The 23,730-nt window shown below is 46.7% G+C and overlaps 2 protein-coding genes across 17 annotated transcripts in view; both read right to left on the bottom strand.

The window, feature by feature from the left end:
- Positions 1–303: 303 nt before the first annotated feature.
- On the bottom strand, positions 304–9,146 carry FEZF1 (FEZ family zinc finger 1). Of its 2 annotated transcripts, XM_058724464.1 has the most exons (6): positions 8,728–9,146; positions 7,561–7,696; positions 2,486–3,359; positions 2,072–2,206; positions 1,720–1,852; positions 304–1,291 (listed from the first exon to the last, which is right to left on the bottom strand). In XM_058724464.1, the coding sequence occupies exons 3-6, from the start codon at positions 3,284–3,286 to the stop codon at positions 933–935; spliced, it is 1,428 nt and encodes a 475-aa protein (XP_058580447.1). In that variant the 5' UTR covers positions 3,287–3,359; positions 7,561–7,696; positions 8,728–9,146; the 3' UTR covers positions 304–932. The 2 variants fall into 2 exon arrangements, with proteins under 2 accessions (XP_058580447.1, XP_058580446.1); XM_058724463.1 differs by lacking the exons at positions 7,561–7,696; positions 8,728–9,146 and adding an exon at positions 5,900–6,082.
- Positions 9,147–18,366: 9,220 nt separating this feature from the next.
- CADPS2 (calcium dependent secretion activator 2) overlaps positions 18,367–23,730 on the bottom strand; it is a 543,402-nt gene continuing 538,038 nt past the window's right edge. For all 15 annotated transcript variants that reach the window (XM_058724449.1, XM_058724458.1, XM_058724443.1 and 12 more), the window contains one exon: positions 18,367–19,346. In XM_058724449.1, coding sequence (XP_058580432.1) covers positions 19,176–19,346 — 171 coding nt within the window. In that variant the 3' untranslated portion in view covers positions 18,367–19,175. The remainder of the gene's footprint in view (positions 19,347–23,730) is intronic.

Raw genomic sequence — 23,730 nt, 5'->3', positions numbered from 1 at the left:
TATATTACACACATCTCCTAGATACATTGTTTCCATTTAACCAGCACTTCAAACAGATCAGATGGCCCAGGACAAAGACGTTTGTTAGAAAACTTCACATCTTCTGCCTCTGAACTTTGTCAAATTTCATTGCTTTGGGCTGAAGTTGTAACTGTGTAAAGAGACTATTATTTTGTTCTTGGTGAATTTCTCAGAACAAACATTAGGTGGTACTAACCCAGGGTTGAACTTTCAAAGAATGTGGAAGGATGAGGGGGTCAGAATAGTGATCTCTAGCTGAATAATATGAACAGAGTCCTTACGTTTGTTGATTAAATAAGCATGTTCCAAGTATTTATTTCCAACAGTCAATGAATCAATTTTCACGTGCAAGAATCAAAACCAAAATTCAAATTCATCCATAATGAACCACCTTTTTCTAGTGTGTGTGTGTGTGTGTGTGTGTGCTCACGACTGTGAAATGTGCCTTTACAGGCACACACATCTATGCGTGTATATATAACATACACACAGTGTCTTGTTACCTCAGGGAAAGAGGAAATGATAAACAATCGGCAGGCATCTTGAGACCGCAGAATAACACAATGGAAATATATACAATAATAAAATTAAAATGGTGCAGCATTCCCGGGTAGGATAATACAGATCTCAATAAATACAGAATTTTGTTAAAAAAAAAAAATCAGAAAACAAAACCCCCAATTTTCTCATAATCGTTAGTGCGTATATAGGATATAATACACAGAACCATTTAGCAGGTGCATGCAAGAGGCTAAAGGCGGGGGAAGTGCAGAGGCTTCTGGCAGGCGCTAACGTGGGCCCCAACACGCCCTGGGGTCTGCAGACGAGCTTGGGTCTGCAGGACCAGCTCTATTCCCCCGCTGCCTCGGTAGTGGGGCCCGAATGCGGCTGGGAAGGGACTTTGGCCTTGATCACTGGTGGGCCGGGTGGAGCCCGGGCTGCAGGGGACCAGGGGGCGGCAGCGGCGGCGGCAGAGGCGGCAGGGTGGCAGGCGGCATCTGCTGTAGAGGGGGCGACGGGTCCGTGCCGGGCTCCCCAGCGGACGTGCGGGCCAGCCCCAGGCTGCTGTCGTGTAGCTTGCGGACGTGCTTCTTGAGGTCAAAGTTCCTGCAGAAGCCTTTGCCACACGTGGGGCACGTGAAGGGCTTCTTGTCGTTGTGAGTGTGCATGTGGAAGGTGAGGTTGTAAACCTGGTGGAAAGCCTTGTTGCAGATGCTGCACTTGAACTGCTTCTCCCCGCTGTGGGTCAACTTGTGGTTTTTGTAATTCCCTGAAACAGACAGATGACAGGGACGTGGGTCTAAGTTGAGAGCTTGAAAAGAGAGGAGTGGACTATTGCAAAGCAAGAGGGAGAGCTGCCACAGCTCGGACAGCAGGTGCGGGGCTGCGCCGGGCACCTGCACTTGTCTCCCCACGTTTACTTGTAAATATCAGCAATGAGGCCATCCCCTCCACATTTTAAAACATATTTATTAACCCAATTATATAAAACGAGAACAAGCCGCTCGGAAATACCCCTCAGTGTATAAGCCATGTCTTTCTCTATTACTAATCAGATGCAAGGGCAGGAGGTTGGAATGGCAACAGATGCACCAGTAACTAGGCGCACTTTAAAAATCATTTTTCTAAAATACCCGGAAAAGATTGGAACTTTCAGTAAGACTACTGGTGAAAGGCAACGCCTCCTGCGTTCTATACCTTTTTGATGAAATCCTTTGCCACAGAATTCACACACAAAAGGTTTGTAGCCTGCGTGTATTCGGGTATGCGTGTTTAAAGTGGAACTTCTATTAAATGCTTTGCCACACTGGTTACATTTGTGAGGTTTTTCCTAAGGGGAAGGGAAGAAAAGCAGAGAAGTTAAGGTATTTTGTGGAGTCCTGGAAACTCAAAAACACACTAATGCTGTCTCCCGTGTTTTTAAGCAGAACAAAGGCAAAAACATGGCATTTCCTCCTGTCCAGCTAGCACATTTTAAACCTTTTGCTAAACACTCAGGGTTTAGCGGCTATTTTTCTACCAACCGATCCGAAGTAAACCAGGAACACACCTGGGTATGAATGATCTTGTGCCTGCACAGGGTGCTGGCTTGCCGGAAGCCCTTTCCACACACTTTGCAAACGAAGGGTCTGGCTCCTGTGTGCACTGGCATGTGACGGGTTAAGTTATAGTGTGCGTTAAAGACCTTAAAGTTAAACACATGGAGAACAGGTTAGCCCAACAAGTACTTTGAAATTAAGCGCAGCAGAGCAGGGGGAGGGAGGAAATAACCTTATAGAAAAGGTATACAAATAATTACAAAATAAAATGAAATTTGAAAGAAAGGAAGGAAGGAGGGAAGGAAAGAAGGAGGAAAGGAGGGGGGGAGGAAGGAAGGAAGGAAGGAAGGAAGGAAGGAAGGAAGGAAGGAAGGAAGGAAGGAAGGAAGGAAGGAAGGAAGGCCTCCCTCCTGCATAGTACTTGCCTTTCCACACACTTCGCAAGTGAAAACTTTGGGCTTGGTATTAGGAGAGCCTCGGCTGAAGTCAGAGGTTTTGAACGCGATTTTTTCCGACAGAAGCTGGGCGCTTTCTTTCATATAATGCTGCAGTTGAGCCTGGGACAAGTCTTTGAAAGCTACTCCCGAGGGGTACTTCTCCACCGCCGGGACCACCAGTTTATTTCTTTCAGCTAAATACGTTTTTGGCTGAGGGTGCAGAGGGGAACTGAGGAAGTAGGAGGCCACCGGGTGGATGTTAACGCCGGCTGCCGGGTGGCAGGGGCCGTCACCTCGATTCAGGTAGCACAGGGCTCCCATGGCGTGGAAGGAAGAATGGTTGACCACACGGGGCCTTACCAGCTTGTACTGCTGCAGCGGCAGCGCGTCCCGGGCCAGGTCGCCCTTGAGACTCAGCGCGCAGTTGAGCAGATCGCTGCAGCTGAACGCGGGCGCTGCGGGCGCCGCTGCGGGTGCCGCCGGAGCCTCCAGACTCGCCTTCCGCGGCTCCGAGCCCGTCATTCCAGCCTTGGAGCTCGTATCGTACGCCACAGGCACGAAGGGGATCATGCAAGGGATCGACGAGTTAAGATGCAAAGAGTGCTTGGGGTCCCCCTTGGGCACGGCTCCCTGAAGGAAGTGGGGGACGGGCAGGGCCTTGGGCTCTGGGGTGCGCGCCATGATTCGTTCGATGGAGAAAGCCAAGGGTTTGGAGGTGCTCATCATGTTGCCCCGGGCCGGAGCAGTAGCTAACATTTTGGCAGTCGCGTTGTGGCAGCTACTGTCCATCTCTGAGTCGCCAGCGTCCGTCAGCCGGGGCCAGGCTGCGCCGTCGTTGCCTTGTTCCCTGCTTGTCACAGACCTGCAGAGAGGAGGACGGGCACCATCACCACCAGCAGCCTCCTCCTCCTCCTCCCCAGCATCACCAGCCGAACCTGCCTGCCCAGCCCAATGGACTCCTGCCAGCCCATCGCAGAGTTCTTGGCGCACCAATGACTCGAGGACAATCACTACTTATTTCTATCAATAGAAAGTGTTGTGTCAATAACGCAGCCAAGATCTCGCCAATCGTTAACTTCCAAGAGGAGAAGGTAAACTAGATAATTGCTCAATTCGCTTCCAACAGTCAACAGGAAAACTTTTTTTTTCTCCGCAGTCAGTGACTACTTTTCATTGGTGAGTGAAGTTCCCCCGCCCAAAAGAGGCGGGGGCGCTCTTGGCCGCGCGGCACGCCCTCCCCTCTGCGCGCAGTCTTTCGGGCGCACACCTCGCCGTCCTCCCCCGCCCCTTTGCTTTTTCCTCTGTCTTTTTAATTCTCAATCTGCTTAACCAGGCTTTAAAGGCCAAGCAAATCTGAGATCAATTTTCTCGTTTAGCTCTAAGTGACATCATCTAAAATCATTGTGCAAAGGCTAAATAAGGAAACGGAGTCTAATTCAGGGGCAAACGCCCGGCTATATTTATGAAACGCCAGGCTCCAGAAAGCCACGGCCAGGAAGCCGACCGCAGCGAAATCCGAGCTTTCTCTGCACGGTTCCGCCGGGCCGACACCGGGCCCAGGTCAAAGCCGCGCCGCCTCCTCCGCAGCCCTCTTTCTAGGGCTCCTCTGGGGCCCGGGGCTGAGGACTCCTGGCATCCCGGAGTCTCTGCGGCCCGAGCCGAATCTGGACCACTTGGAAGACGCCAGCAGGTAACTGGCCTCACAAACGTCCCTGAGAATTAAAGGCCTTGGGAGGCTTGTTATGTATTTGTGGTTTTGTACATGTGGTACCTTAACAGAAGTTTGGGAAAGCCGCACTCCATCCACAAAGTTGAGAAGGAGTTGCAAGGAATAGGCGCGTATCACACGACATGAAACCTCGGCTGCGGCCCGACCCCACCCCCGATATACACGAACACACACGCGCGCGCTTTTATACGTTTCCATTGAGAGCCCAGAAAAAATATTTCTGTTAAGTAAGTACCTGCTCTCAGAGCTCTCTCGGAGCATTTTAGATACTGAAAGTTAAGCAGAGAAGGGAAACAACCTATGATTCCACCCCCAGCCCTCCATGTCCCTACTGCTGGAGTCCCCACCACTTGTCAAAGCAGCGCAGGAGGCAGCCTGGGTGCGTGTGCTCACCGCGCGGCGGCGAGCACCGGGACCTGCGGGCACGCGAGCGCGCGGAGACCTAGTCCCTGCAACGCCCCAATATGCCGGCGCCCCCGGGTCTGGCGCCTCGGTCAAAACTCTGCGAGGAGCGGTAGAGCGTAAGGGGTGTTCCTGGAAGGCTCCGGTAGCTGCTTCTCCGTGCTGCGCGGGTTCCCGCCGCCTGGGCAGGCGCGGTCCGGAGCGCGCCGACCACTGCAGCGTTCACGCTCCTGGTTGCTCCCCTTTGCAAGCCTGCGATCCCGCAGAGCTTAGCCGTGGGACTAGCGGCTGCGCGGCGAGAGATCGGCGGCCGCGAGCCCGAGCCACGAAGTGGAGGAAGAGCGCAAACGTGCCAGTTCAGAACCCTGCGGCCCGCAAGCCCCTGGGAGTGGCCACCCGCTGCAGCCCAGGGTGCCATCTACCTGGTGAGTTACCCTCAGTGAGTGCGTGTAAAACGGGTGGTGACCGGTGGGTGTGGGTGACTTCTTGCAAGAGGCCTGGAAAGGGTCAGCAGTGGCAGCCTGGATGCAGACTATAAAACCTGGGATTGTTGAGCCTCTGAGCAATGTCACCCCAAAATGAGAAGTTGGACCCCAAACGGAGGAAATTTGCCTCGAAATAATCCCTCCTCCCTACCACAATGATCAGCACAGGCCACTCACTCTGGCTTTTCGTGAGGGTCTGCCCCGCCCCGGCCGTGCGAGCCGAGAGGGGTGGACACTGCAGAGAGCCAGGGCTGGGGACGCGCGCCTTGTGTCCAGCGGCGGAGCAGAGCAGCGGGATGGGTGGTGGGGACACGCAATTGCTAAGGATGTGGGGGAGGAGGCGTGAGTCCTATTGGAAGTTGGAGGCAGCCAAAGGGCTAAATGGGGATAAAGTCTGGATGCGACCGGCCTTAACAACTAGGCCTGGGAAATGCCTCCTTTCGGGTCTCGGGGTGGCTTCGGGCTGGGAGGCTGCAGCCGTATACAGGTGCAGGGTGAGGCGAGCTTAGGGCTCTAGAGCCGAGTCCAGAGAGAGGCGCCTTCGCGGCGGATTTGGGCCCGGGCTCAGTCACCCAGGGTGCACCCAAGCTGGAAATTTCCTTTCCTTTTGCTGTTGGGGCCTCAGACCCTGTCTCCTCTTCTTCCCTGCTCAGACAAAGAGCTCGGGGACTGCTTTGCTAGGGGAAAGGCGGGGTGGGGGTGGGGGCGGTGGCGTCCCACGACAGATGGGTCGCCGTTAAGACTTTAATTGCTGCCTTTTGGGGCAGGTCAGGTTTCCTTTCCTACCTGCCACTTCCCAACATCGAAAAATCCCCCTCACGCTGCACCCCTCCAACATAGGGCCAGGTTTGAAGGAAAAAGCAAAGAAGCACGAAAACAGCCTGGCTCTGGAAAGCTTCGGAGCGCCCAGCTGACTGGTATACCTCATCAGCTTCCGGAGCGTTACCTTCCTTCTGGACTGAATGCCACCAGTTTGTTTTACGTTCGTCGCGTGTCCCTCCGCACTCCCCTCTCCCCCTCCCCCACTCCCTCCTCCTTAACGGCCAGAGTCCTGTTTTTGACCTCAGTACATTTCTCCTTCGGTGGACACCGAACTAACAAGGAGAATTATTGGCTAAGGGGTATACTTATTTGTATAGTTAATATTTCCAGTGTTTGCTTTTCACTGGTCTTTTCGGGATTTGCCTTTTTGACAAGTGTTTGAAAGTAAAGTGTCATGCGAGTTAACACAAATATTGCAAAGTAGCAATTATGCCCTCCCTTTAAAACATCAGACCTGAGTTTGCTAATCCTAAAGACTGAAGAGGTGCTTTTATGAAATCAAGGTCTTGATATTCCAACATTGGTTAATGAGTATCTTCTATTCAAAACCTAACTTAAAGCTCTTACTGAAAAAAATACATCTGTATTCAGTTAGAACTGCCGTAAACAAAATGCAAAATGTATTTAGGAAGGGCTTCCATCGTCTTGTCAAATCTGTCCAGTACTTTGGGTTTTCTTCCCCACATTTGAAAGATAACAAAACAAAAAAGAAAAGAAAAGCAGAGCATATTTGGCAAATTCAGAAGCTTCTAAAACTGTTCATCACTTAAAAATTGTTTATTAAAAGAATGCAAGACAGCCTTGTTCGTTTCATTAATGGCAAATAGAAACAGTTATAGTTTCTTTGGACTTTCTTTGAGACTCTTCTAATCCCCTTTTTGGTCAGAGCCAGTGATTTAAGTGTCCCACTCCTTCCCAATCACAGAAAGCCAGTATTTAAATCCTTGTGGAAGGGGAGTATTAAGTGTGTGGTTTATCCCGCCTGAGATGTACTGAGGGAAGCAGAGCAGTCCTTGATATGAAGAGATCTTCTAAACTCTTAAGACCTCCTGAAAAAATACGAAAAATTTCTACTCTTCTAAAATAATTTCAAGTTCTCATTTTTTTTTTTTTTTTTTGCCTCGGGAGCCCAATTTTTATTTCAGTGCTTCCTAAACTTTGTTCTTGATTGTTCAAGAACTTGCATAATTTTCACAGGTTTTTAAATTTACATTCCTGTCACAAGCAAATGCAGTTTTTGGTCAAGACTATTGCAATCTGAAATAAAAGGCAATATAATGGAGCCATTGATTATAATCCACAATCTTTCCCCTCTTCTTCGTTAATAAGCCACAAAGTACTGTTGAGTTTTTAAAAAGGAACACATGGATTAGAAACTATTATAACTTATCCAACCTTCTGCCAAGTGCATGAATTCATCTCTGCTCATGTTTTTAGGATTTTCAGGCCTCTCCAACATCCATGGCCCCTGCCTCTTCATCAGAAGTAACAGCCTGCTTTCCCTTTGCTTCTTAGTAGCTACTATGAGCTCAATGGAAGAGACTAGATTATTATTCCGACCACCCTGCCTCCCCAGGCACTAGGACCCATCCACAAGTCTTCCTGTTTAATAAATAGCAACCTACCTGCCTTCTGGAGGAGGAAAAACATTCCTAAATTCTTCTACAGTTTTACTCAGTCTTTATCTCTGACTTGTCTTTTGTTACTTCCTGTAATGTGTGATGGAGGTGGAGCGTTGGAGTAGGCCCCAAAGAGGGGGATCTGCAAGGTTCAAAGGAAGAGTCTTGTTGAGTACCTCAGATTAAGTTAATGAATACACAGTGGGAACTAACTTTCCAGCACATCAACAAACACAAGAGCTACGAGTTCCAATTTGAGGCTACTAGTGTGCTTTTTGGCAGCAAATAAAGAATTTTTGCTAATTTTGTAGAGCGTGTGAAGGGCAGTGTCCTCCGTTGGTTGTGAAGGAGGGGTCAGTTAACTCACCGAGCTCTCTTTTCTTCTGGGGGAGGGGAGGACGGAGTGTGGTTTGTTGTTTAGACCTTTGTTGTTACTACTTATTTCTTTTTATTGGGGGTCTCGGTTCAACCTAGTGGAATTATTGTCCTCAAAACAGCATTTACATATTAAATCGGTTTGTAAAAGTAAAGGAAGAGCCCCAAAGGTGAGAGCTATTAATGAGCCGGCAAGCATTACAGACAAGGATCACCTGCCGCGGGTTTGTTTCTGCCCCTCCACTAATGCTGGGGTTTTTCTCACCCGTTCCCACAGGCCTGTGAGGTGTGTTCCCTACAGACTGCGACTCAGAGCTGGACTTGGGGGAAAAAGAAGTTCAGAAACAAGCAACCCAATGTTTCCAACTCGTCCGAGAAGCTGCTACAAGTCAAACTACAAAAGTCAGACAAGTTTTGCTTGCAATTTACAAGGTAGTTCTGGAAGCCTGGGAAGTGAACAATTAGAAGAGGACGCCCCAAACACGCTCTTTTGTTCTGCACTGATCGCTGGTTGTGCAACTGGCTGATTATAGCTTTTCAGCAGCAGTCCCCAGATAATTTTTACGAGTCATTTTTGTGGTCAAAATAAAACCTACATTCGACACCGCCCGATTCTTTCCTTGATACTACCCACGAGGTTTAGAGCAGTTGTGATGTTCTTTGCAAACTTTCTGATTTCCCATGAAATAAATGTCTATAATAGAAATTCAAATAATACAGAGCAGAGAAGGAGCTTAGAAAAATGGAGAAGCAACAGAAGTAAATGAAAATCCGAGAGCCTTTTATCAACGTAGTTACCTCCCGGACCCCGGCCGTCGGTGGCTCCCGGCCGGGAGCGCCCCGCGCCGACCCGCTGCCCTCGGCCGCCTGGGCGTCCATAACGGCGGCGACCTCGGCGCCCCCCGGCCCTGGCCTCGGACGGGAACTGCGTTCCCGCTGCGGGCGCCGGAGCTGAGGTGCCCGGCCTCACTCACGATTCGTTTGCCGGAGCAGAGCCATTTAAAAAGAAGCCCGAAGTAAAACCGAAAAGCTGACAACACTCCCTGGCTGGGATCTCCACTTATTGGTTCTTGCTCACGAGTCCCGAACGGTTAAAAATGACGTCGGCAAGGCCGGGGGCGACCGGGCTCTGTGACCCTGCCTTGGAGGGGCCGGCTAGGGAGGCTGGAGCGGCTTAGAGGGGACGGGGAGCCGGGGCGCTACTCCCACCGCCCGCCCCCCGCGCGCTGCGCGTCCGGCGGGGCTCCCGCGCCCCCCACCCCCCCTGCCCGCGACGCGCGGCCGTCGCTTGGGTCCCTCTGACCTCCGGCCTCGGGGCCTCCACCACACCTTCGCGCCCCGCGCTCCTTTGGGGCGCGATCTCGCTCCTCCCTCTCCCCGCCGCACCCCCGCGGATCCAGCGACGGCTCCGTCCCTCCCCTCCCCACCCCCAAGGCTGGTGGGAGATGGGGGCAGTCACCAAAGGGTTTCGGGCGGGGGTGCCGGATCGGGTTTAGAGACCAAGTAACAGATGGCGGAGAACTCCCGTTTGAAAAGTTTCTGAACAGAACAGTCGCTAATAGACTTGCTTTGACGACTCCGGGTGTAACTGAAGGGTCATTTAATCTAGATGTCAAGAGAAAGAAAACAGGCCTGACGCCGTGGCACGCCCAAGAGGGAACCGGAGCATCTTTTTATAAGTTTTGCCTGTCACTTTCAGTTTCCCGGAAAACACTTCCTTAAGCCACTTTTAAACGGGGTGGTGGGGGCACCTGTGAGCTCTCCTCCGAAAACCTTTCGTGTCCATTGCCCTCTGTTTCAGTGCCCGCCCCAGCCGCGCGAATCCTGCCTTCGGAGCCGTTCGGCTTGGGCTGCCAATTGTTGGGTGTCTCCTGACGGTCTCGGGGAAAGCGAGGGAGTTTTCTAACTCGATTCTTCGGTGGAAGAGTTTCCTTCTGCCTTCCCCTTTGGGCCCCACCCTCCAACCTGAACTTTCATTCCGGTTCCTGAGCTCCCCCTGCCAAGCCCTTCTTCCTTGCTAAAGGAGGAGAGGGCATGACTGTGCACGGAGCACAATACCCCCACAGCCACCTCCAGCTACTTTCACAATCCCTGAAGGACGGAGGGGGACGCTCAGCCACTGGCCTGGGCCCCCTCTCTTGGTGGAGGTGGACGTTCTTCTGCGACACCCGCCCCCACCACCTTAGGCCTCTCTCAGACCTGATCCTGTAGGCATTGCACATGTTTCAAAAGTTGAACTGTGAATCCCAGGCTTTAAGGAATCTCTCCAACTTTTACGATGTTAAGTAAAATTACTCCCGTCTTAGTTTGAATTAGTTTGGAAGTCTTTTTTTCTTTTTCTCTTCCCTCTGTGTCCTCTTTGAGTTGTTAACTCTTTGACTTTCGCTGACAGTGGGTCCGCCCTCATAGCTTCCAATTAGACTCACAGGGGACGAGGGTACTGGAAAGAGCGCGAAGCGTTCAGCGCCCCGCGTCAGTGCTGACGCTGGCAACAGGGGAACAGCATCCCGCGGCCCCCGGCGACCTCGTGGGGCCGGCCGGCTGCTGTCACGAACGTGTCTGCCGAGGCTCCTGGGGCCTGGGTGTCAGCCCTGAGCCCCTGCCGGCCCGCGGGGTCGACGGTGGGGAGAGAAGCTGGGTCTGGGTAAAAAAAAAAAAACAACACACAAAACAAAACAAACAAACAAAAAAAACCACGGAAGGATAAGAAGGCTGTGCATCATTCAAAGACTGAATGGGGTCGGTTCCCGCTGCCTGTGGAGGGGGAAGAAACCCCTCCTCTACCTAACCCTGTGATTCACAGCTTCTCATAAATTTACATAATACAAAGGCGTAGATGTAAACCTAAAGGACAAAAATAATAATTCCACAGCACATATTCCATTTTCGCACCGTGGGCCTGGAAAAGTTCCCGGTGTTGGCACATGAGCTGATTTCCAAAGCTTTATACTCATGACGGAGAATAACTGAACTTTCACACCACTGTTGAAAGAAGAGGCGGAGAGGGAGAAAAAAGGGAAAGAAGGAGAAATTGGCTTTAATGACGCTGATTTAGAGTTCTTACGGAAAGCAAAACAATTTTAAAAATTAAGAGCATATGCTGCGTTCAAAAGGCAGCAGGCATGATAATAATTGGGGTTCCTTACTTTCCATAGGATCTCTTCCCCTTTTATTTGGCAGATATCGACGTTTTATTTGAAGAGGAAAATCATTAGCCTTTAATATTAGCAGAGCATTCCAATTTATTATTTCTCTAGATAAGTGAAGGCCCCAACATTTACTGACAGAATGCCTTCTCTGTCGAGAGGGCTCCAACCGGCCGATTCACATATAAGATGGAAAAGGGAAAGGCGGCAGCTACGAAGTACACGTGATTGCTGTCGTTGCCTTTCTAGGATTCGTGTTTTTTCTTTCTTTTCTGAATTTGAACCTGGATACCACTAGTAAATTCCAAATCCGGAGCCCTATTTTCCTAATGATTCATCCTAATGATGTGGAATCAAATGCGGGACATGGGCAAATCCAGCCGCAAGATCTGTGGGACCCGAGCGTCCCCGTATGTTAGCCACGATGGCCTCACTGGTGTTAGTGGCCTTTGGTCTCGCGCTCCGCCTCTGCCAATGCGCCTCGCGTCCAGCCGCGAGTGGGCATCGGAGCCCTTCCCTCATTGTTTAGACGTGAGGGTGGTGGTAACTGGAAATCACAAACGGGAAAGACCATTTTCCCCCTCCTCCTTCTCCTGCATCTTTCCGTTCTTCCAGCTTCTCTTGCCTCTGCAAAACCCGTATGCAAAACTAGCCATTATAATCCCCTTTTCTTCATGTTCCTTACTATCCTTCCATTTTTTTTTTCATGTTTATTTACTTATTTTGAGAAAGAGGCAGAGCATGAGCAGGGGAGGGGCAGACAGAGAGGGAGAGAGAATCCCCATCAGGCTCTGCGCTGTCAGTACAGAGCCTGATGCTGGGCTTGAACCCACCAATATCTAGATCATGACCTGAGCCGAAGTCGGATACTTAACGGACTGAGCCACTCAGGCACCCCTCCCCCCTTACTATCATTTTAAAGCTGGATTCTTCAATTGTCCATTGAAATGGACAACAACCTTTCCCCCTTTCTAAGACAGTTTTTCGTATGTACTTCTATCACCAATTTGTCCCACACATTTTGAGGGCCGGATTAAATGATGCCAGTTTCCTGCCTTGCTTTGGCCTCCTAAAGCAGAGTGCCTTCATCTGGGGAAGGCCACACAGCTAGTGGACCCCTTGTTAACCACAACAGATGGTGGCAGTTACCCTTTGCCTTGGATTGTTTTTCTGTGAAATGGGACTAAATCAAAGCCTATTTCATTCTTGGGAGGCTTGGAGACTGAAAAGAGATTTTAAAATAAAACTACTTTACATATGAAAAGCTATCTATCACCTTGTTAAAAAGTTAGGCTACAAACTTTTGCAAAATATTTTTCAGAAAATCTGTATTTAAAAAACACCCCTTCGGCTCAACGATTTGATTTCTGGTTAAATACATGGACATGTTAAAATGCACATAAAGAATCACATTTGCTAAATTATTTTTCACAGCCTTGAGGATTTTCCTTATCCTTGGGGGCCTGCTCTCCCACATTCAGTCCTAAGGTCTCCAGGGGACACTTTCTTCTGTAGAATGATGAATTAACCTTTCACAAAAGCTTTTCAAAAATCCCAGTTTGATTAAAGCAGATTTCATCTGTTTAGAAGCACTTATGCATTTCTAAAATTAATCAACTTTTTGATAGACTATCCTAATTATATGAAAGAATACACCCAGCAATCACACAATATAACAACAACAACAAAAAAGCCTGGGCAGTTTGAACAAATGACAACAAATGAGATCCTTTAATACAGCAACTCTGAAGTGTGTTTTAAAAAATTATTACCCGGCTCTGGGGGGGGGGGGGGAACCTGTCAAAGCTCTCTCTTGCCACAATCAGCTGCTACCCCCATCTTTCCACGTTTCACTTTCCAGTTTTTGAAGTACAGTCCTGCTGGTGCTGGGTTCTGACCTTTTACTATATAACCCCTCTTTAATGAAACTTTTTCTACCTCCCTAGCAGTATCTCCTTCCAAAGTTACAATTCGTTGTGCTTCCTTGGCATTTTAGAGAAATGCCCTAAAAAGTTTCAGCATTTAAACGTTTCTTTCCACCAATCACACCCACGAGAGGTGTTACTTGTTGGTTGGCTGTTAGCAAAAGCAGTGTTAAGAGGCAAGTCAGAATTGATTTGAAGCAGAAAAGGAAATAATTTGACACACCACTTTTAATCTTTTCAAAGGTACAACTTGTGTGTAGGGGACCCAGAAACAAGTCTGTGTCTGAGCCCAGGAAAGGGTAACTCCTCTGCCTGATGATTCTTGAATTCAAAATAAACTCTTCACTTCCCCTCTGACTTGAGAACCACTGATCCTAGGGATGGCCAAAGATTTTATTTTATTGATTTTTAAAAAATATCTTTTAGTGTTTTATTTATTTTTGAGAGAGAGAGAGCACACCCAAGCAGGGGAGGGGGGGGGGTAGATACAGGATCCCAAGCTGGCTCTGTGCTGAGAACAAGTCCAATGTGGGGCTCCGACTCAAGAACCACAAGATCATGACTTGAGCTGGAGTCAGGTGCTCAACCAACTGAGCCACCTAGGTGCCTCGGGATGGAAAAAGATTTTAGACGAATATGTCTAGAATATGTTTATTTACTAAATTTTATATAAATTTTTTTTTTAGTTTATTTATTGTGAGAGAGAGAGAGAAAATGAGAGTGAGCAGGGGAGGGGCAGGAAGAGAGGGAGAGAGAGAATCCCAAACAGGCTCGGTGCTCTCAGCTTGGACCCTGCTTCCAGGGCTGGATCCCACAAACCTTGCATTCATGACCTGAGTTGAAATCAACCCTCCCCCCCCCCTCCTCCCGCCCTTTAACGGACTGAGCCAGCCAGGTGCCCCTATTTGCTAAATTTTAACAATCACCCACAAATAAGCACATAAATACAGTCACTTTTGATGTAAAGTTATGAAGTCCTGGGAGTTAAAGGCATCTGTGGCATTCTTCTTCCTCTATCTGGAACCCAGAAGCTGCAGGCAGGCTACCTTACAGGAATGATGAAGGTGGGAAATATCCCTCCAGTTATAAAAGTAGCTCTAGTCCCAGCCCAAAGCAGGGGGAGTATCTTGCCTTTTTCTAAGTGGCGAGTGTCTTCGTCTCCAAGGCCGCCGAGTGCCTGGCCCCAGCATCACCAGGGCACGTGTCTCCCTCGCCACGGACACGCTGGGATGAGCCCCTGGGGCTTGCCCTCGGCCCACGCTGGGCCTCTCAGCTATTGGTATTTTCACGACAGCCTACAAGGGCTGGCAGTTCAGCACTCTGGGCCAGGACTCGGTGCTGACTGTTGCCCTCAGTGTCAGCCGTTTTCGCTCGACTTCCGTGGGGCGCGCTGGGGCGGTTTGCGGCCTCCTCTGCTTCTCTCGGTTCCGCTTCGAATTTTCCAAGCGCTTACTGTGTGCGCATCTCTGGTCTGAGGCGCAGGACGCCATTCTAGGCCTCCTTAAACTTTGGAAAACATTAATGAACACTAATTTGCCCCTTAAATTCTCTTGCACTTAGAACCTACTGGGCAGAGGCCGAGGTCTGAGATTCCTCACTTGTGGTCTAGCACCTCGGGATCACACCTGTCTAGTTTCTGAGCCTCTGACCAACTCCATCCCCCAAAGGCACGTCTCCAGCTGCCTCCCCTCCCTCCGGCCGCTCCGGGGGCTGCTCGAGGCGAAGCCGGCCCTTTCTGGAGACCCGACAAGGTTTGCCCCTCCCTGTCTTCTCCTCTCCTCCCACTAGGCTGGCCCTATATATAACCCCGGAACCCTCCAGTCCACTGACACGCCGGGGGCGAGGCTGAAGATCCGCTGAGCTGGCTGTGATGCAGAAGGACCCTGAAACCACCGCGGGGACAATTGCTGGAGAATGGTGGTGCGCATTGGCAGAGGCAGGACTGCCAGGATTTCTTTTGAATCCATTCCTCACAAAGAACTAGTTAGTATTGGCCACAACTTATTACCTGTCTCTAATTCTTACAACTACCTGCCTTATTAAGTCCTCGTTTTACAGTGAGGTTCAGTGACTTGCCCAAGGACACAGAGCTCAGACGCGGGGAAGAGGTGTAGCTGTTAGGACTCAAAAGACTCAAACCCAGGCTTCTCTGGCCCCAAGGCCTTGCTTACTACGATCTCCAAGCGGTGTCCTGTGCACCTGTTTCTTGGTATTAAATCGGGGGTCTTCATTTGGGAACCACATCGAATTCTTCTTCTCTTCTCGGCACTACACTCTCACACTCCACTGCCTATTCCCTTAAAACAATCACATCTTGCACACGGACAAATGGCGCGACTGACTGTCGGTCGTGACTTCTGGAACGCAGGCTCAGCGCTTTGCGCTCAGTCTCTATCCGCTTCTACTCCTCTAAGTATCTTTCTTCAGTGTCACAGAGAAGAGCAGATTAAGGCATCTCTGCACCCCATCCTTCAGCCAACGCTGGGGGAAAGCCTCACCCTTGGAAGGGGAAGGGGGGGGGGGCAACTGCCAGCCGCGCGCTTCGGGCACTGCGGGGTCTCAGCTCCTCTTCGCCTCCGCCCGGCTGCCCAGGCCCCTGGGCTCGACTCCGTCTGCAGCAAAGTACTGGAGCCAACTGAGACGTCCGCTTTCCCCGAAGGTTGCTGCCCGTCCAGCGAGCAGCGTTTGAAGGGGGAAAGGAGACCCGCTCTCCACCGCGCTCGCCGCATAGCACTGGGGCAGGGGGGGTGAGTTAGGAGGGCCCCATGTAAAGATAGGACGAACACTGTCTTCCCGAACTCCCACAGACCGGGCCTCCAATTCCGCGCAAAACTAACAGGGGTGGGATGGGTCGAGGGCAGTCGGTGGGGGCTGGGCCTTGCGGCGAAGGCAGAGGCGCAGAGCGCGCGGGGGCCGATCTGCTTGCTCTTTGGGCGAGTGTTTACCCCGCCACCAGCGGCGCGTGAACATCTCTCAGGAACATCGATCTATCACCTCCCTTTAGGGACCCGGACCGGGAAATTTCCATTTTCTGTTTGGGGAGTAAAAAATAAAAGCGACCAGGCTCATGCTCGACTCTCCACGCTCAGGTCTTTCTACCAGACGCCAGGCGGGAGGGGATGGGAAGGCAGGCTCTGAGCTTCGGCTCGCGGGGATCCTGCCGACCGCCAGCGCGCTCGTCCCGTACGCCGGGTGCTGACCCCGCGTCTCCGCGCGTTTGCAGGGAGCGGGCAGAGAGGGTTGGGGGCGCGCGCCTCTCGGACTGCAGGAGGTCGCACCAGGGAGGGGCTCCATGAGCAGCGATGGCCGAGTGACCTCCTTCCCACCAAGCGCGCCTTCCCGGAGCTCAGGGACCCGAAGTCTTCACGGGCGAAGGAGGGCGGCGCCAGGCCAGGCCGGGCTATGACCGTGGGGGGCGGGGTGGGTGCCCCGAGACACTTTGCACGGGCGCTTACTGCAAAAGTAGCAGGAAGTCCTTTCTGCAGAGCGAGGGACAATGAACAAGAACTAAGGGGAATTCAGGTGGAAAAACCCGTGAATGCAAGAACGACCCACAGCTGGAGCTGAGAGGTTTACGTTAAGCTCTGTGTGGTTCTTTCCCTTTCCGGGAAAAGGCATTATTATTCTTCTCTCCATGCGTTGGGAGAAACTTTCCTTTTAGACGTGTTATTTAACAGATCCATTCCAGCTGGATATTGGACTGCATTAGTTATTTTCTCCTGCAACACTCACCAAACTGCCCCCAAAACGCACTTTTTGGCCCTTGCCCAAAACCATTTAGGAGGATAGGACTACTTCTTTGAGTTGAAAATGATTTTCACTTCAAAAATTTTGTTAAAACTTGTTCATCTTTCCATTAAATTCCTTTAAATGAAATAATACTTTTTAAAAAAATAGTAACACTTGGCTTCCTTTAATAGACAGATGCTTGGGTATTCACCCTAACAGTTACACACACCGATGAACAATTATTAAGTCATTTCAAGCAATTTGCAGTTATGTTGGAGAGAATTTCTGGGCAAAAACCCAAAAGTGGTACTTCATTCTCTTTCAGTTGCTTTATAGATTTCTCTTCTACGCCTCTTGGTGGCTAAAAGGTTAGTCCACATAGTCATCATAAACTTCTGAGCATCCCCACTACCTGCCTTTGGCTCTGCTGTTCTCCCTGTGGAAGCCACTGAAGGTTGGAGTGGGGAGTAGAGCTTTCAGAAATCTCCTGAGTACAGAAGGGAAGGCTCAGAGAACCCGCAAATCTAGAGAGAAGCTACAAGAGGCTGACCAGCCAAGAGAGCCAGTGGGCAGGTGAACTAGATCAGCAGGGAGATCCGCCTGGCCCCAAGGGCTTTCCCCTGCATTTCTGAATTGGATCAGCTAGATATTTCCTTTCATAGGGCTGGAGGGGGGTGAAGGGATCAGTCATCCGTCATTCCTACTTCAGGAAAATATGGGCCAATTACTTAGAGATGAGCTGAATCAAAGACACAGACATTTAGAAGAAAACAAGGGTGGGTAATTTGCAAGTAGCCAGCCATTTGAGCTGTGCGGCAGCAACCGTGGAGAGGGTACCTCTGAGTTTAGGCTGGCACAACTGGACACCTAGGGGCCCAAAGAGAGGATGATACTGGATGTGAAGGTGAAGACAGGGAAAGAGAGCATTTCAGGAAAAACTGACTTTCCCCAACACGGAGTTGGTAGAGTTAGTTTCTAATCCAGGAAAGGGGAAGACATCCACTTTCATGTTCGTCCTGTATCGTAGGGCGTCTTACCCCCAGGACCCAGATTTGAGCCCAAACCAGTAGTACATAATAACTGAATTAAATGGATTTTTGTGGGCTAGTCCAGCTACTGAGACACCATTTATAACAACACAGGAGAATGAATTTGGAGGTGCAAGAAGTCGGTGTCACTTCCAAAATTCCAGAACTACAGTTTACATAAATTCAGGGATACCTCTGCTTATTCTGCGTTAACTTACCTCATTCAAAGATTATTTATGAATGGATGTAGTAGCACAATATGAATTTTAGGAAAAGATACAAAATTAAAACTCAGAGAAATTACAAAGTATAACACTATTATTTTTCAAAATTATAGTAAGAAAATATTTTGGAAGAAGATATAATAGTTAACTAATATGTCAATTGCTAGTTAAATTACCAGCATTCCTAGTATTACTTTTTATTAGTTAACACTGCTAACGTTAATAACGCATAGGAGTATGTAGTCAACATTACCTTTGCTATGGAAATAGACTGTCGTAGTAACTTACTCTTTTAACAAATGTGTGTGCCTTCTAGGTGCAAAAGCACTGTTGATATCTTTTACTCATTTGATTGTAAACAAACAAAAACACAAAAACACAGAGACAAATTGTTGGGGTTTTTATAATACTGCAAACATTTTTTTTTACTGCATTTAATTTACACAAGTCTAATAAATACAGGAGTGGTTTCGACCAAATAGATTTTTATTGCCTGCAAGCTGTTACACTTAGAAGTAGGAGAATATGGTATGTTGATGGCAGCACATTTACTACCTTACACTTTGGGATTTTTTCTTACACTTGAAAGGAGGAATGTTCAGAATAAAACAAGACACAAGCTGATGGATAGTCTAGTCTCTATTTGGGTTTGGCAGTCCTTGAAGCCTGCAGATGAACTCAGAATACTAAGAACAGAGGTTAAAGTTTTTACACACATCACAACAATGGCAAATTAACTACAAAAAAAAAAAAACACCCTCACACATAAATGATAAACTATTAAATACACACCACTTTAACAAGGGCACAATAGAGCTGGCACAGTGATCCAAGTAGCTTCTTCTCACAATGTCACATTATGAGAAATACATATCTCATTTCACACACAGGACACTACTTTGATGTAATTAGACGGAAAAGTCAAATCTTCCAAAAAAACCAAAAAGTTATGTTCCAATCACAAAGCCAAAGCTCATTTTAGGTCAAACTACACAAAAGAGACTCATCTTTAAAAATCCCCCCAAACCAAGAAACTTCCCATTTTCCCCTTTAACTCTGCTTCCAGGTTCACTCTTTACAATGCGGAGTGAAATACCAGCATTTTTTTATTTGGTCCAAACAATCAATGTAATTACAAGGACAGGGTACAAAATAATGTCAAGGTCCTCCTTCCTCCCACAGAGCTGGGAGTTATTAGCCTTCTTCTTCATCACTGTCTTTCATGGTGATGCCCTGAAGTCCTCCTCCTTCCGAGACGGAGGCTGTAGCCTCCTCGACTGTTAAACGTCTGTGCAGAGTATCGTAGGTCTTACTGTTCAGTGTGCCTTCTAACACACCCTGAAGTCGGAAGTCCCTATAGGTTTTCTGGAAGAAGAAGAAGAAAGACTTTGCTTAGATAGCTCACGAATTGTATGGATGGACGTCCGTATGTATCCTCAGTTAGCATTTCAAAAATAATGTGGGACAATTCACTATTGGACTCAGATTGTAGCTGCCCATGTCAATCAACCTGTTGGTATATTTCTGGGGAGAAAAAGAAATGAGACCTCGGATCCTGCTTTTCAAAGTAGAATCACTCTGAATAGATCAAAATGTTCTGACAGATGACAAGTGAAAAATATTGCTAATGGCACAGACTTTACTATTTGAATAGCTTGCGACAAGGTAAAATGATAGGCACTTATGTACATTTTTAAATGAAGGAATTCTTAGTTTTTCAGTTGACATGTCTTTCCTTTAATACTGAAAAACACATTTTATGAAATGTATTAGCTTTTTGGGGGAAGTGTGGAGGGAGATAATTAATCCTATTATCAGTAAAAGAAGTTTGCATTTTCAGCATTTGTGAATTACAACATTTATTTATATGTACCACCGGTTAAAAATTTGTGTACACCCAGAAGTCTGGATGAATTCTGCCCTTTCCTTTTGAAATTCCCTTGGAATGTGAAGTGTCAAAATTCTGGTGGAAAGCTTCCACAGATGATAAATACAACATGTATTTATATTTTCTGTGAAAAGTCTATTATTTGATGTATTATCTGTCAAAAATGGAGCAAACGTCATGTTAATGTTTATAACATGAATCCTAAGAACAATGACAGGAACAACAGAATTCTGGGTTCTGTGGCACTTAAGATATGTCACCTAGAAAGCATCGCTTATTTCACTGATCCCCTTATGTGCAATTTTCCTCATATAAGATTTTTTTCTGAGACTAAACAGGACTGGAATTTTATTACTTTTTTTTTTAAATTGTGGGAAAAATCTAGAATTAGTTCAGTGTGGAAACAAAACACAAATGAAGATATCCCATTGTGTAGAGTCACTTCTAAGGCTGTTTTTAATGCTAAATATCTTTCCAGATTTGTTTACTGTCCTGTGTTAGATTTAGAATATTAAACATTCAGATTTTAATGGACTGGCCTCAAGTATCAGTATCAACATGCCACCATTGTTCTAAATGTTTCTAGTAGGTACTTTTGTTGTTGTCTGCTTTACACTTAATAGATGAAAAAAGTCAAGAAGGAATGTTGTACTTTCTGGCCCAATATTACGACTCCAATAGCTGGAAATTAACATGAAGGCATGCTTGATTTCGTTCAACAGAATATATGGAAGGAAACTTTTAATATTCACACAGTTTCATTGAAGGTACTTATTCATATCAGGTAGGAAATGCTGATGAATAGCACCTTAATCCCCTTGATATACACACCTGGTTTACTAACAGATTTCGGGGAAGGAGCAAAATCATTACAAGGTTGTGGGGGCCATTGGTATTTTCACATTTTCCTGTCTTTTTTAATCTGATGTATGCCCCACAGTATCATTATAAGTTTAAGAAGTGATATGCCGAAAGCAAGTATGGAGGGTGAATAATAACTTTTTTCTCATCTGGATCATTACTTGTTATAAATAAAATTCATATTTGAAAAGTCTACCACCTGTCCAAAAATAAACTGAATGGTGAGAAATGCTGTGGAGTATCAGAGGTATCTTAACAGCCCATAAAAATTTGATTCAGAGAGTGGTTTCTTAAATGATCAAAACTGTTTTTACTTACATTTTAATATTTTAAGATACTTACACCCCACTATCCTCATATTCTCTTTCTAAGGTGTTAATCTTATTATTACTAAGGTGGCACTCTCTTACACCAAAACCTCTGGTAATTTGCATCAAAACACATGGGAATGGCTCTGAAGGGTAAGTTTTATCCAGAAAATCTGGTGACTAATATACACAGTAGTATTACCCCAGAGATTTGTGTTCAAGACTATAACTGTTTAACAGTTTGATTAAAACTATGTCAAGTACACAAATTACTCCATGTACCTGACATGAAATATTGCATAATGCATCTGATATGAAATATTGTTCCGTTAACAATTATATACTGAGTTTAGAAGTCCTGCTTTTTTGTTTTATTAGAATTGACTTTTCTTAGACTTAGCTTAATTGTCAGTAAATTGGCCAGGACAGATTTGTGTTGTAGATCTGCAGTCCTGTAAATCTGCTTTCTGATTTATGTGTAATTAAGACTCTACTGCCTTATTTTATCACCAAGCAACAGGTAGTTAGGGGAGCTGCAGGACAGGTATCCTTGTGATCTCTCTCTCTCTCTTTAGAATTCATAAAATATTATTGGCCCTTGGACATCCTCTGTGGCCGGCAATGAAGGTCTGCTTAGTTCTTATTTAAGACAAGGGCCTGCCATGGGGTGCTGTTCACTTGTCTTCCTATCTCCTAGTAAGAGCAGCTGATCTACGTTAACTGCTTTTAAATGTCATAGGGCCACTCGGGAGAACACAAATCCATCCGCCACTTTGAAGATTCTGTTTCTCCCCCTCCTTCAATAAATCATTCCGATGTTAAAACTGCGAATAATTTCATAGCCCCAAACTCTCTGTGAATCTGTTAGTGGAATTTGTTTTCTTCTCAGCGAGTGACATGAATGAACTGATTCGTATTTAAGTGTCTTTGTGGGCCAAAGTTGGCTGTAATATACATCTTGGTGGCATCTGGGTCTCCAGTGGGCAGAGAAGAATGACTGTGCCTGTAGAGTAAAAAAACCGAACAACTAGCAGTTTGGCTCCTTGGTAGAATGCACTACTCTGTAGTAACATGCTGGCTAGCACCGGGAGATGTGGATGGAAGGAAAGCCTACTCAGGGGCCTTCACAATTGTATACATGTGCTTTTATACTTATTATTTTTTATTTTAGAGAGAGAGAGCGTGCAGGCATGTGAGTGGACAGGGGAGCGGCAGAGGGAGAGGGAGAGGGAGAGGGAGAGAGAATCTTAAGCAGGCTCCATGCTGTGGAGCCTGACATGGGACTCGATCTCATGACCGTAAGATCATGACCTGAGCCAAAAGCCAGAGTTGGACACTTAACCGACTGAGCCACCCAGGCACCCCTGTATACATGTGCTATTTAATAGCTTCTTAAATTCACTGAAAAATGAACATTACAAATATAACCATATAGGTTCTGAAGAATTATGAATCTATGTATGAAACTGGTTAAAGTCTGTTTATACTCAAAGTAGGAAACAATCAAAACATTAAATTATTAATTCATCCTGATTTTCTTTGTGAAAATAATAATTTTTAATTATTATATAAAGCTCTACAATTTGATTAAATGTATCAGCCAAAGAAAGCATTGGTTGAGTCTGGGGACCTGCTCGTGAAAAACAAAGCATGGAAAATCAAATATATTCATGAAATTTATTTCCATATTTATCAGTCTTGACTGTTGGTAGCCATAATGAAGAATATGTTAAACTAAGATAAATTGATTGGTGTAGAGTACAATGGAAATGGCACTGCATAATTCGTGACATTATCATTTTATTCTGCTAAAATATTCACTGGTGTTTGATCTTTAATTGTAATGACGTGTGAATATGAGAAGAGGAAGAACTTTGAAAGATGATGGGCTAATAGAGATTTTTATTCTAAAAACAAAGTAGAGAGCTTAACAATCCAGCCAAAAATGCCAATCAGCTGAATACGTAATTTCTGACATCTTGAATGCAATAGATGTTAACTTGAAAATATGACTGATTGTAAGGTAAGCAGCTAATCCCAATATTAGTCACAGTACAGACTGCAACCTCAACATACACATATATGTACAAGGTATACACAGATTCTGATTCTCTTTTATGAAAAACAAACTTCATTTGAAAGCTCTCCAAGTCACATTAATAGAACAAGAAAGAAACATTGCAGAATCGAAGGCAAATATGAATGTATTATTGTGCACTTTCGGTTTCTTTGTAAAACAAATAACACCTGGTAAGAAGTGTTCTGGACCAAAGTTATTTTTTCCATTGAAATGTCATATGTTCAGAGGTATTAAAAATTAGTGGGCGGCTATAATTTTACTTGTTCTTTATGACTAATCATGATTGCTATTACTGTGACATTATAGGTCTGGTTCTATGTTCCGGTAGATTTGCCAATTTCTCACTTTAGAACAGAACTTTCCTATTTATGGGTCTTTCTAATTTGTGATAACCTGTGTGTCTATGGCACAAAATAATCTGTATTCTAATTAGACTACAGGAACCTAGAGAATGATGGAAAATATTTTAATGTGGTTAAAACTTAATGATGTAATGCAATAGTTCCTCTCAAACTTTAACATCGGAATCACCTGGAGGACTTGTTAATATATAAATTGCTGGGCCCCAGAATCAGAGTTTCTGACTCAGCAGGTCTGGGGTAGGGCCCAATA

The sequence above is a fragment of the Neofelis nebulosa genome, chromosome 4, assembly GCF_028018385.1.
Source record: "Neofelis nebulosa isolate mNeoNeb1 chromosome 4, mNeoNeb1.pri, whole genome shotgun sequence".
Classification (NCBI taxonomy): Eukaryota; Metazoa; Chordata; class Mammalia; order Carnivora; family Felidae; genus Neofelis; species Neofelis nebulosa.
Note: the sequence above shows the minus strand (reverse complement) of the source record. Positions and strands in the feature narration are given on the sequence as shown.

What these genes read in the sequence shown, in the direction of transcription:
- FEZF1 (XM_058724463.1), bottom strand. An exon ending in ACAAGATCATTCATACCCAG is followed by an intron (nt 1,853 to 2,071) that starts GTGTGTTCCTGG and finishes CCTTCCCCTTAG; the next exon opens with GAAAAACCTCACAAATGTAA. An exon ending in CAAAGGATTTCATCAAAAAG is followed by an intron (nt 1,292 to 1,719) that starts GTATAGAACGCA and finishes TGTCTGTTTCAG; the next exon opens with GGAATTACAAAAACCACAAG.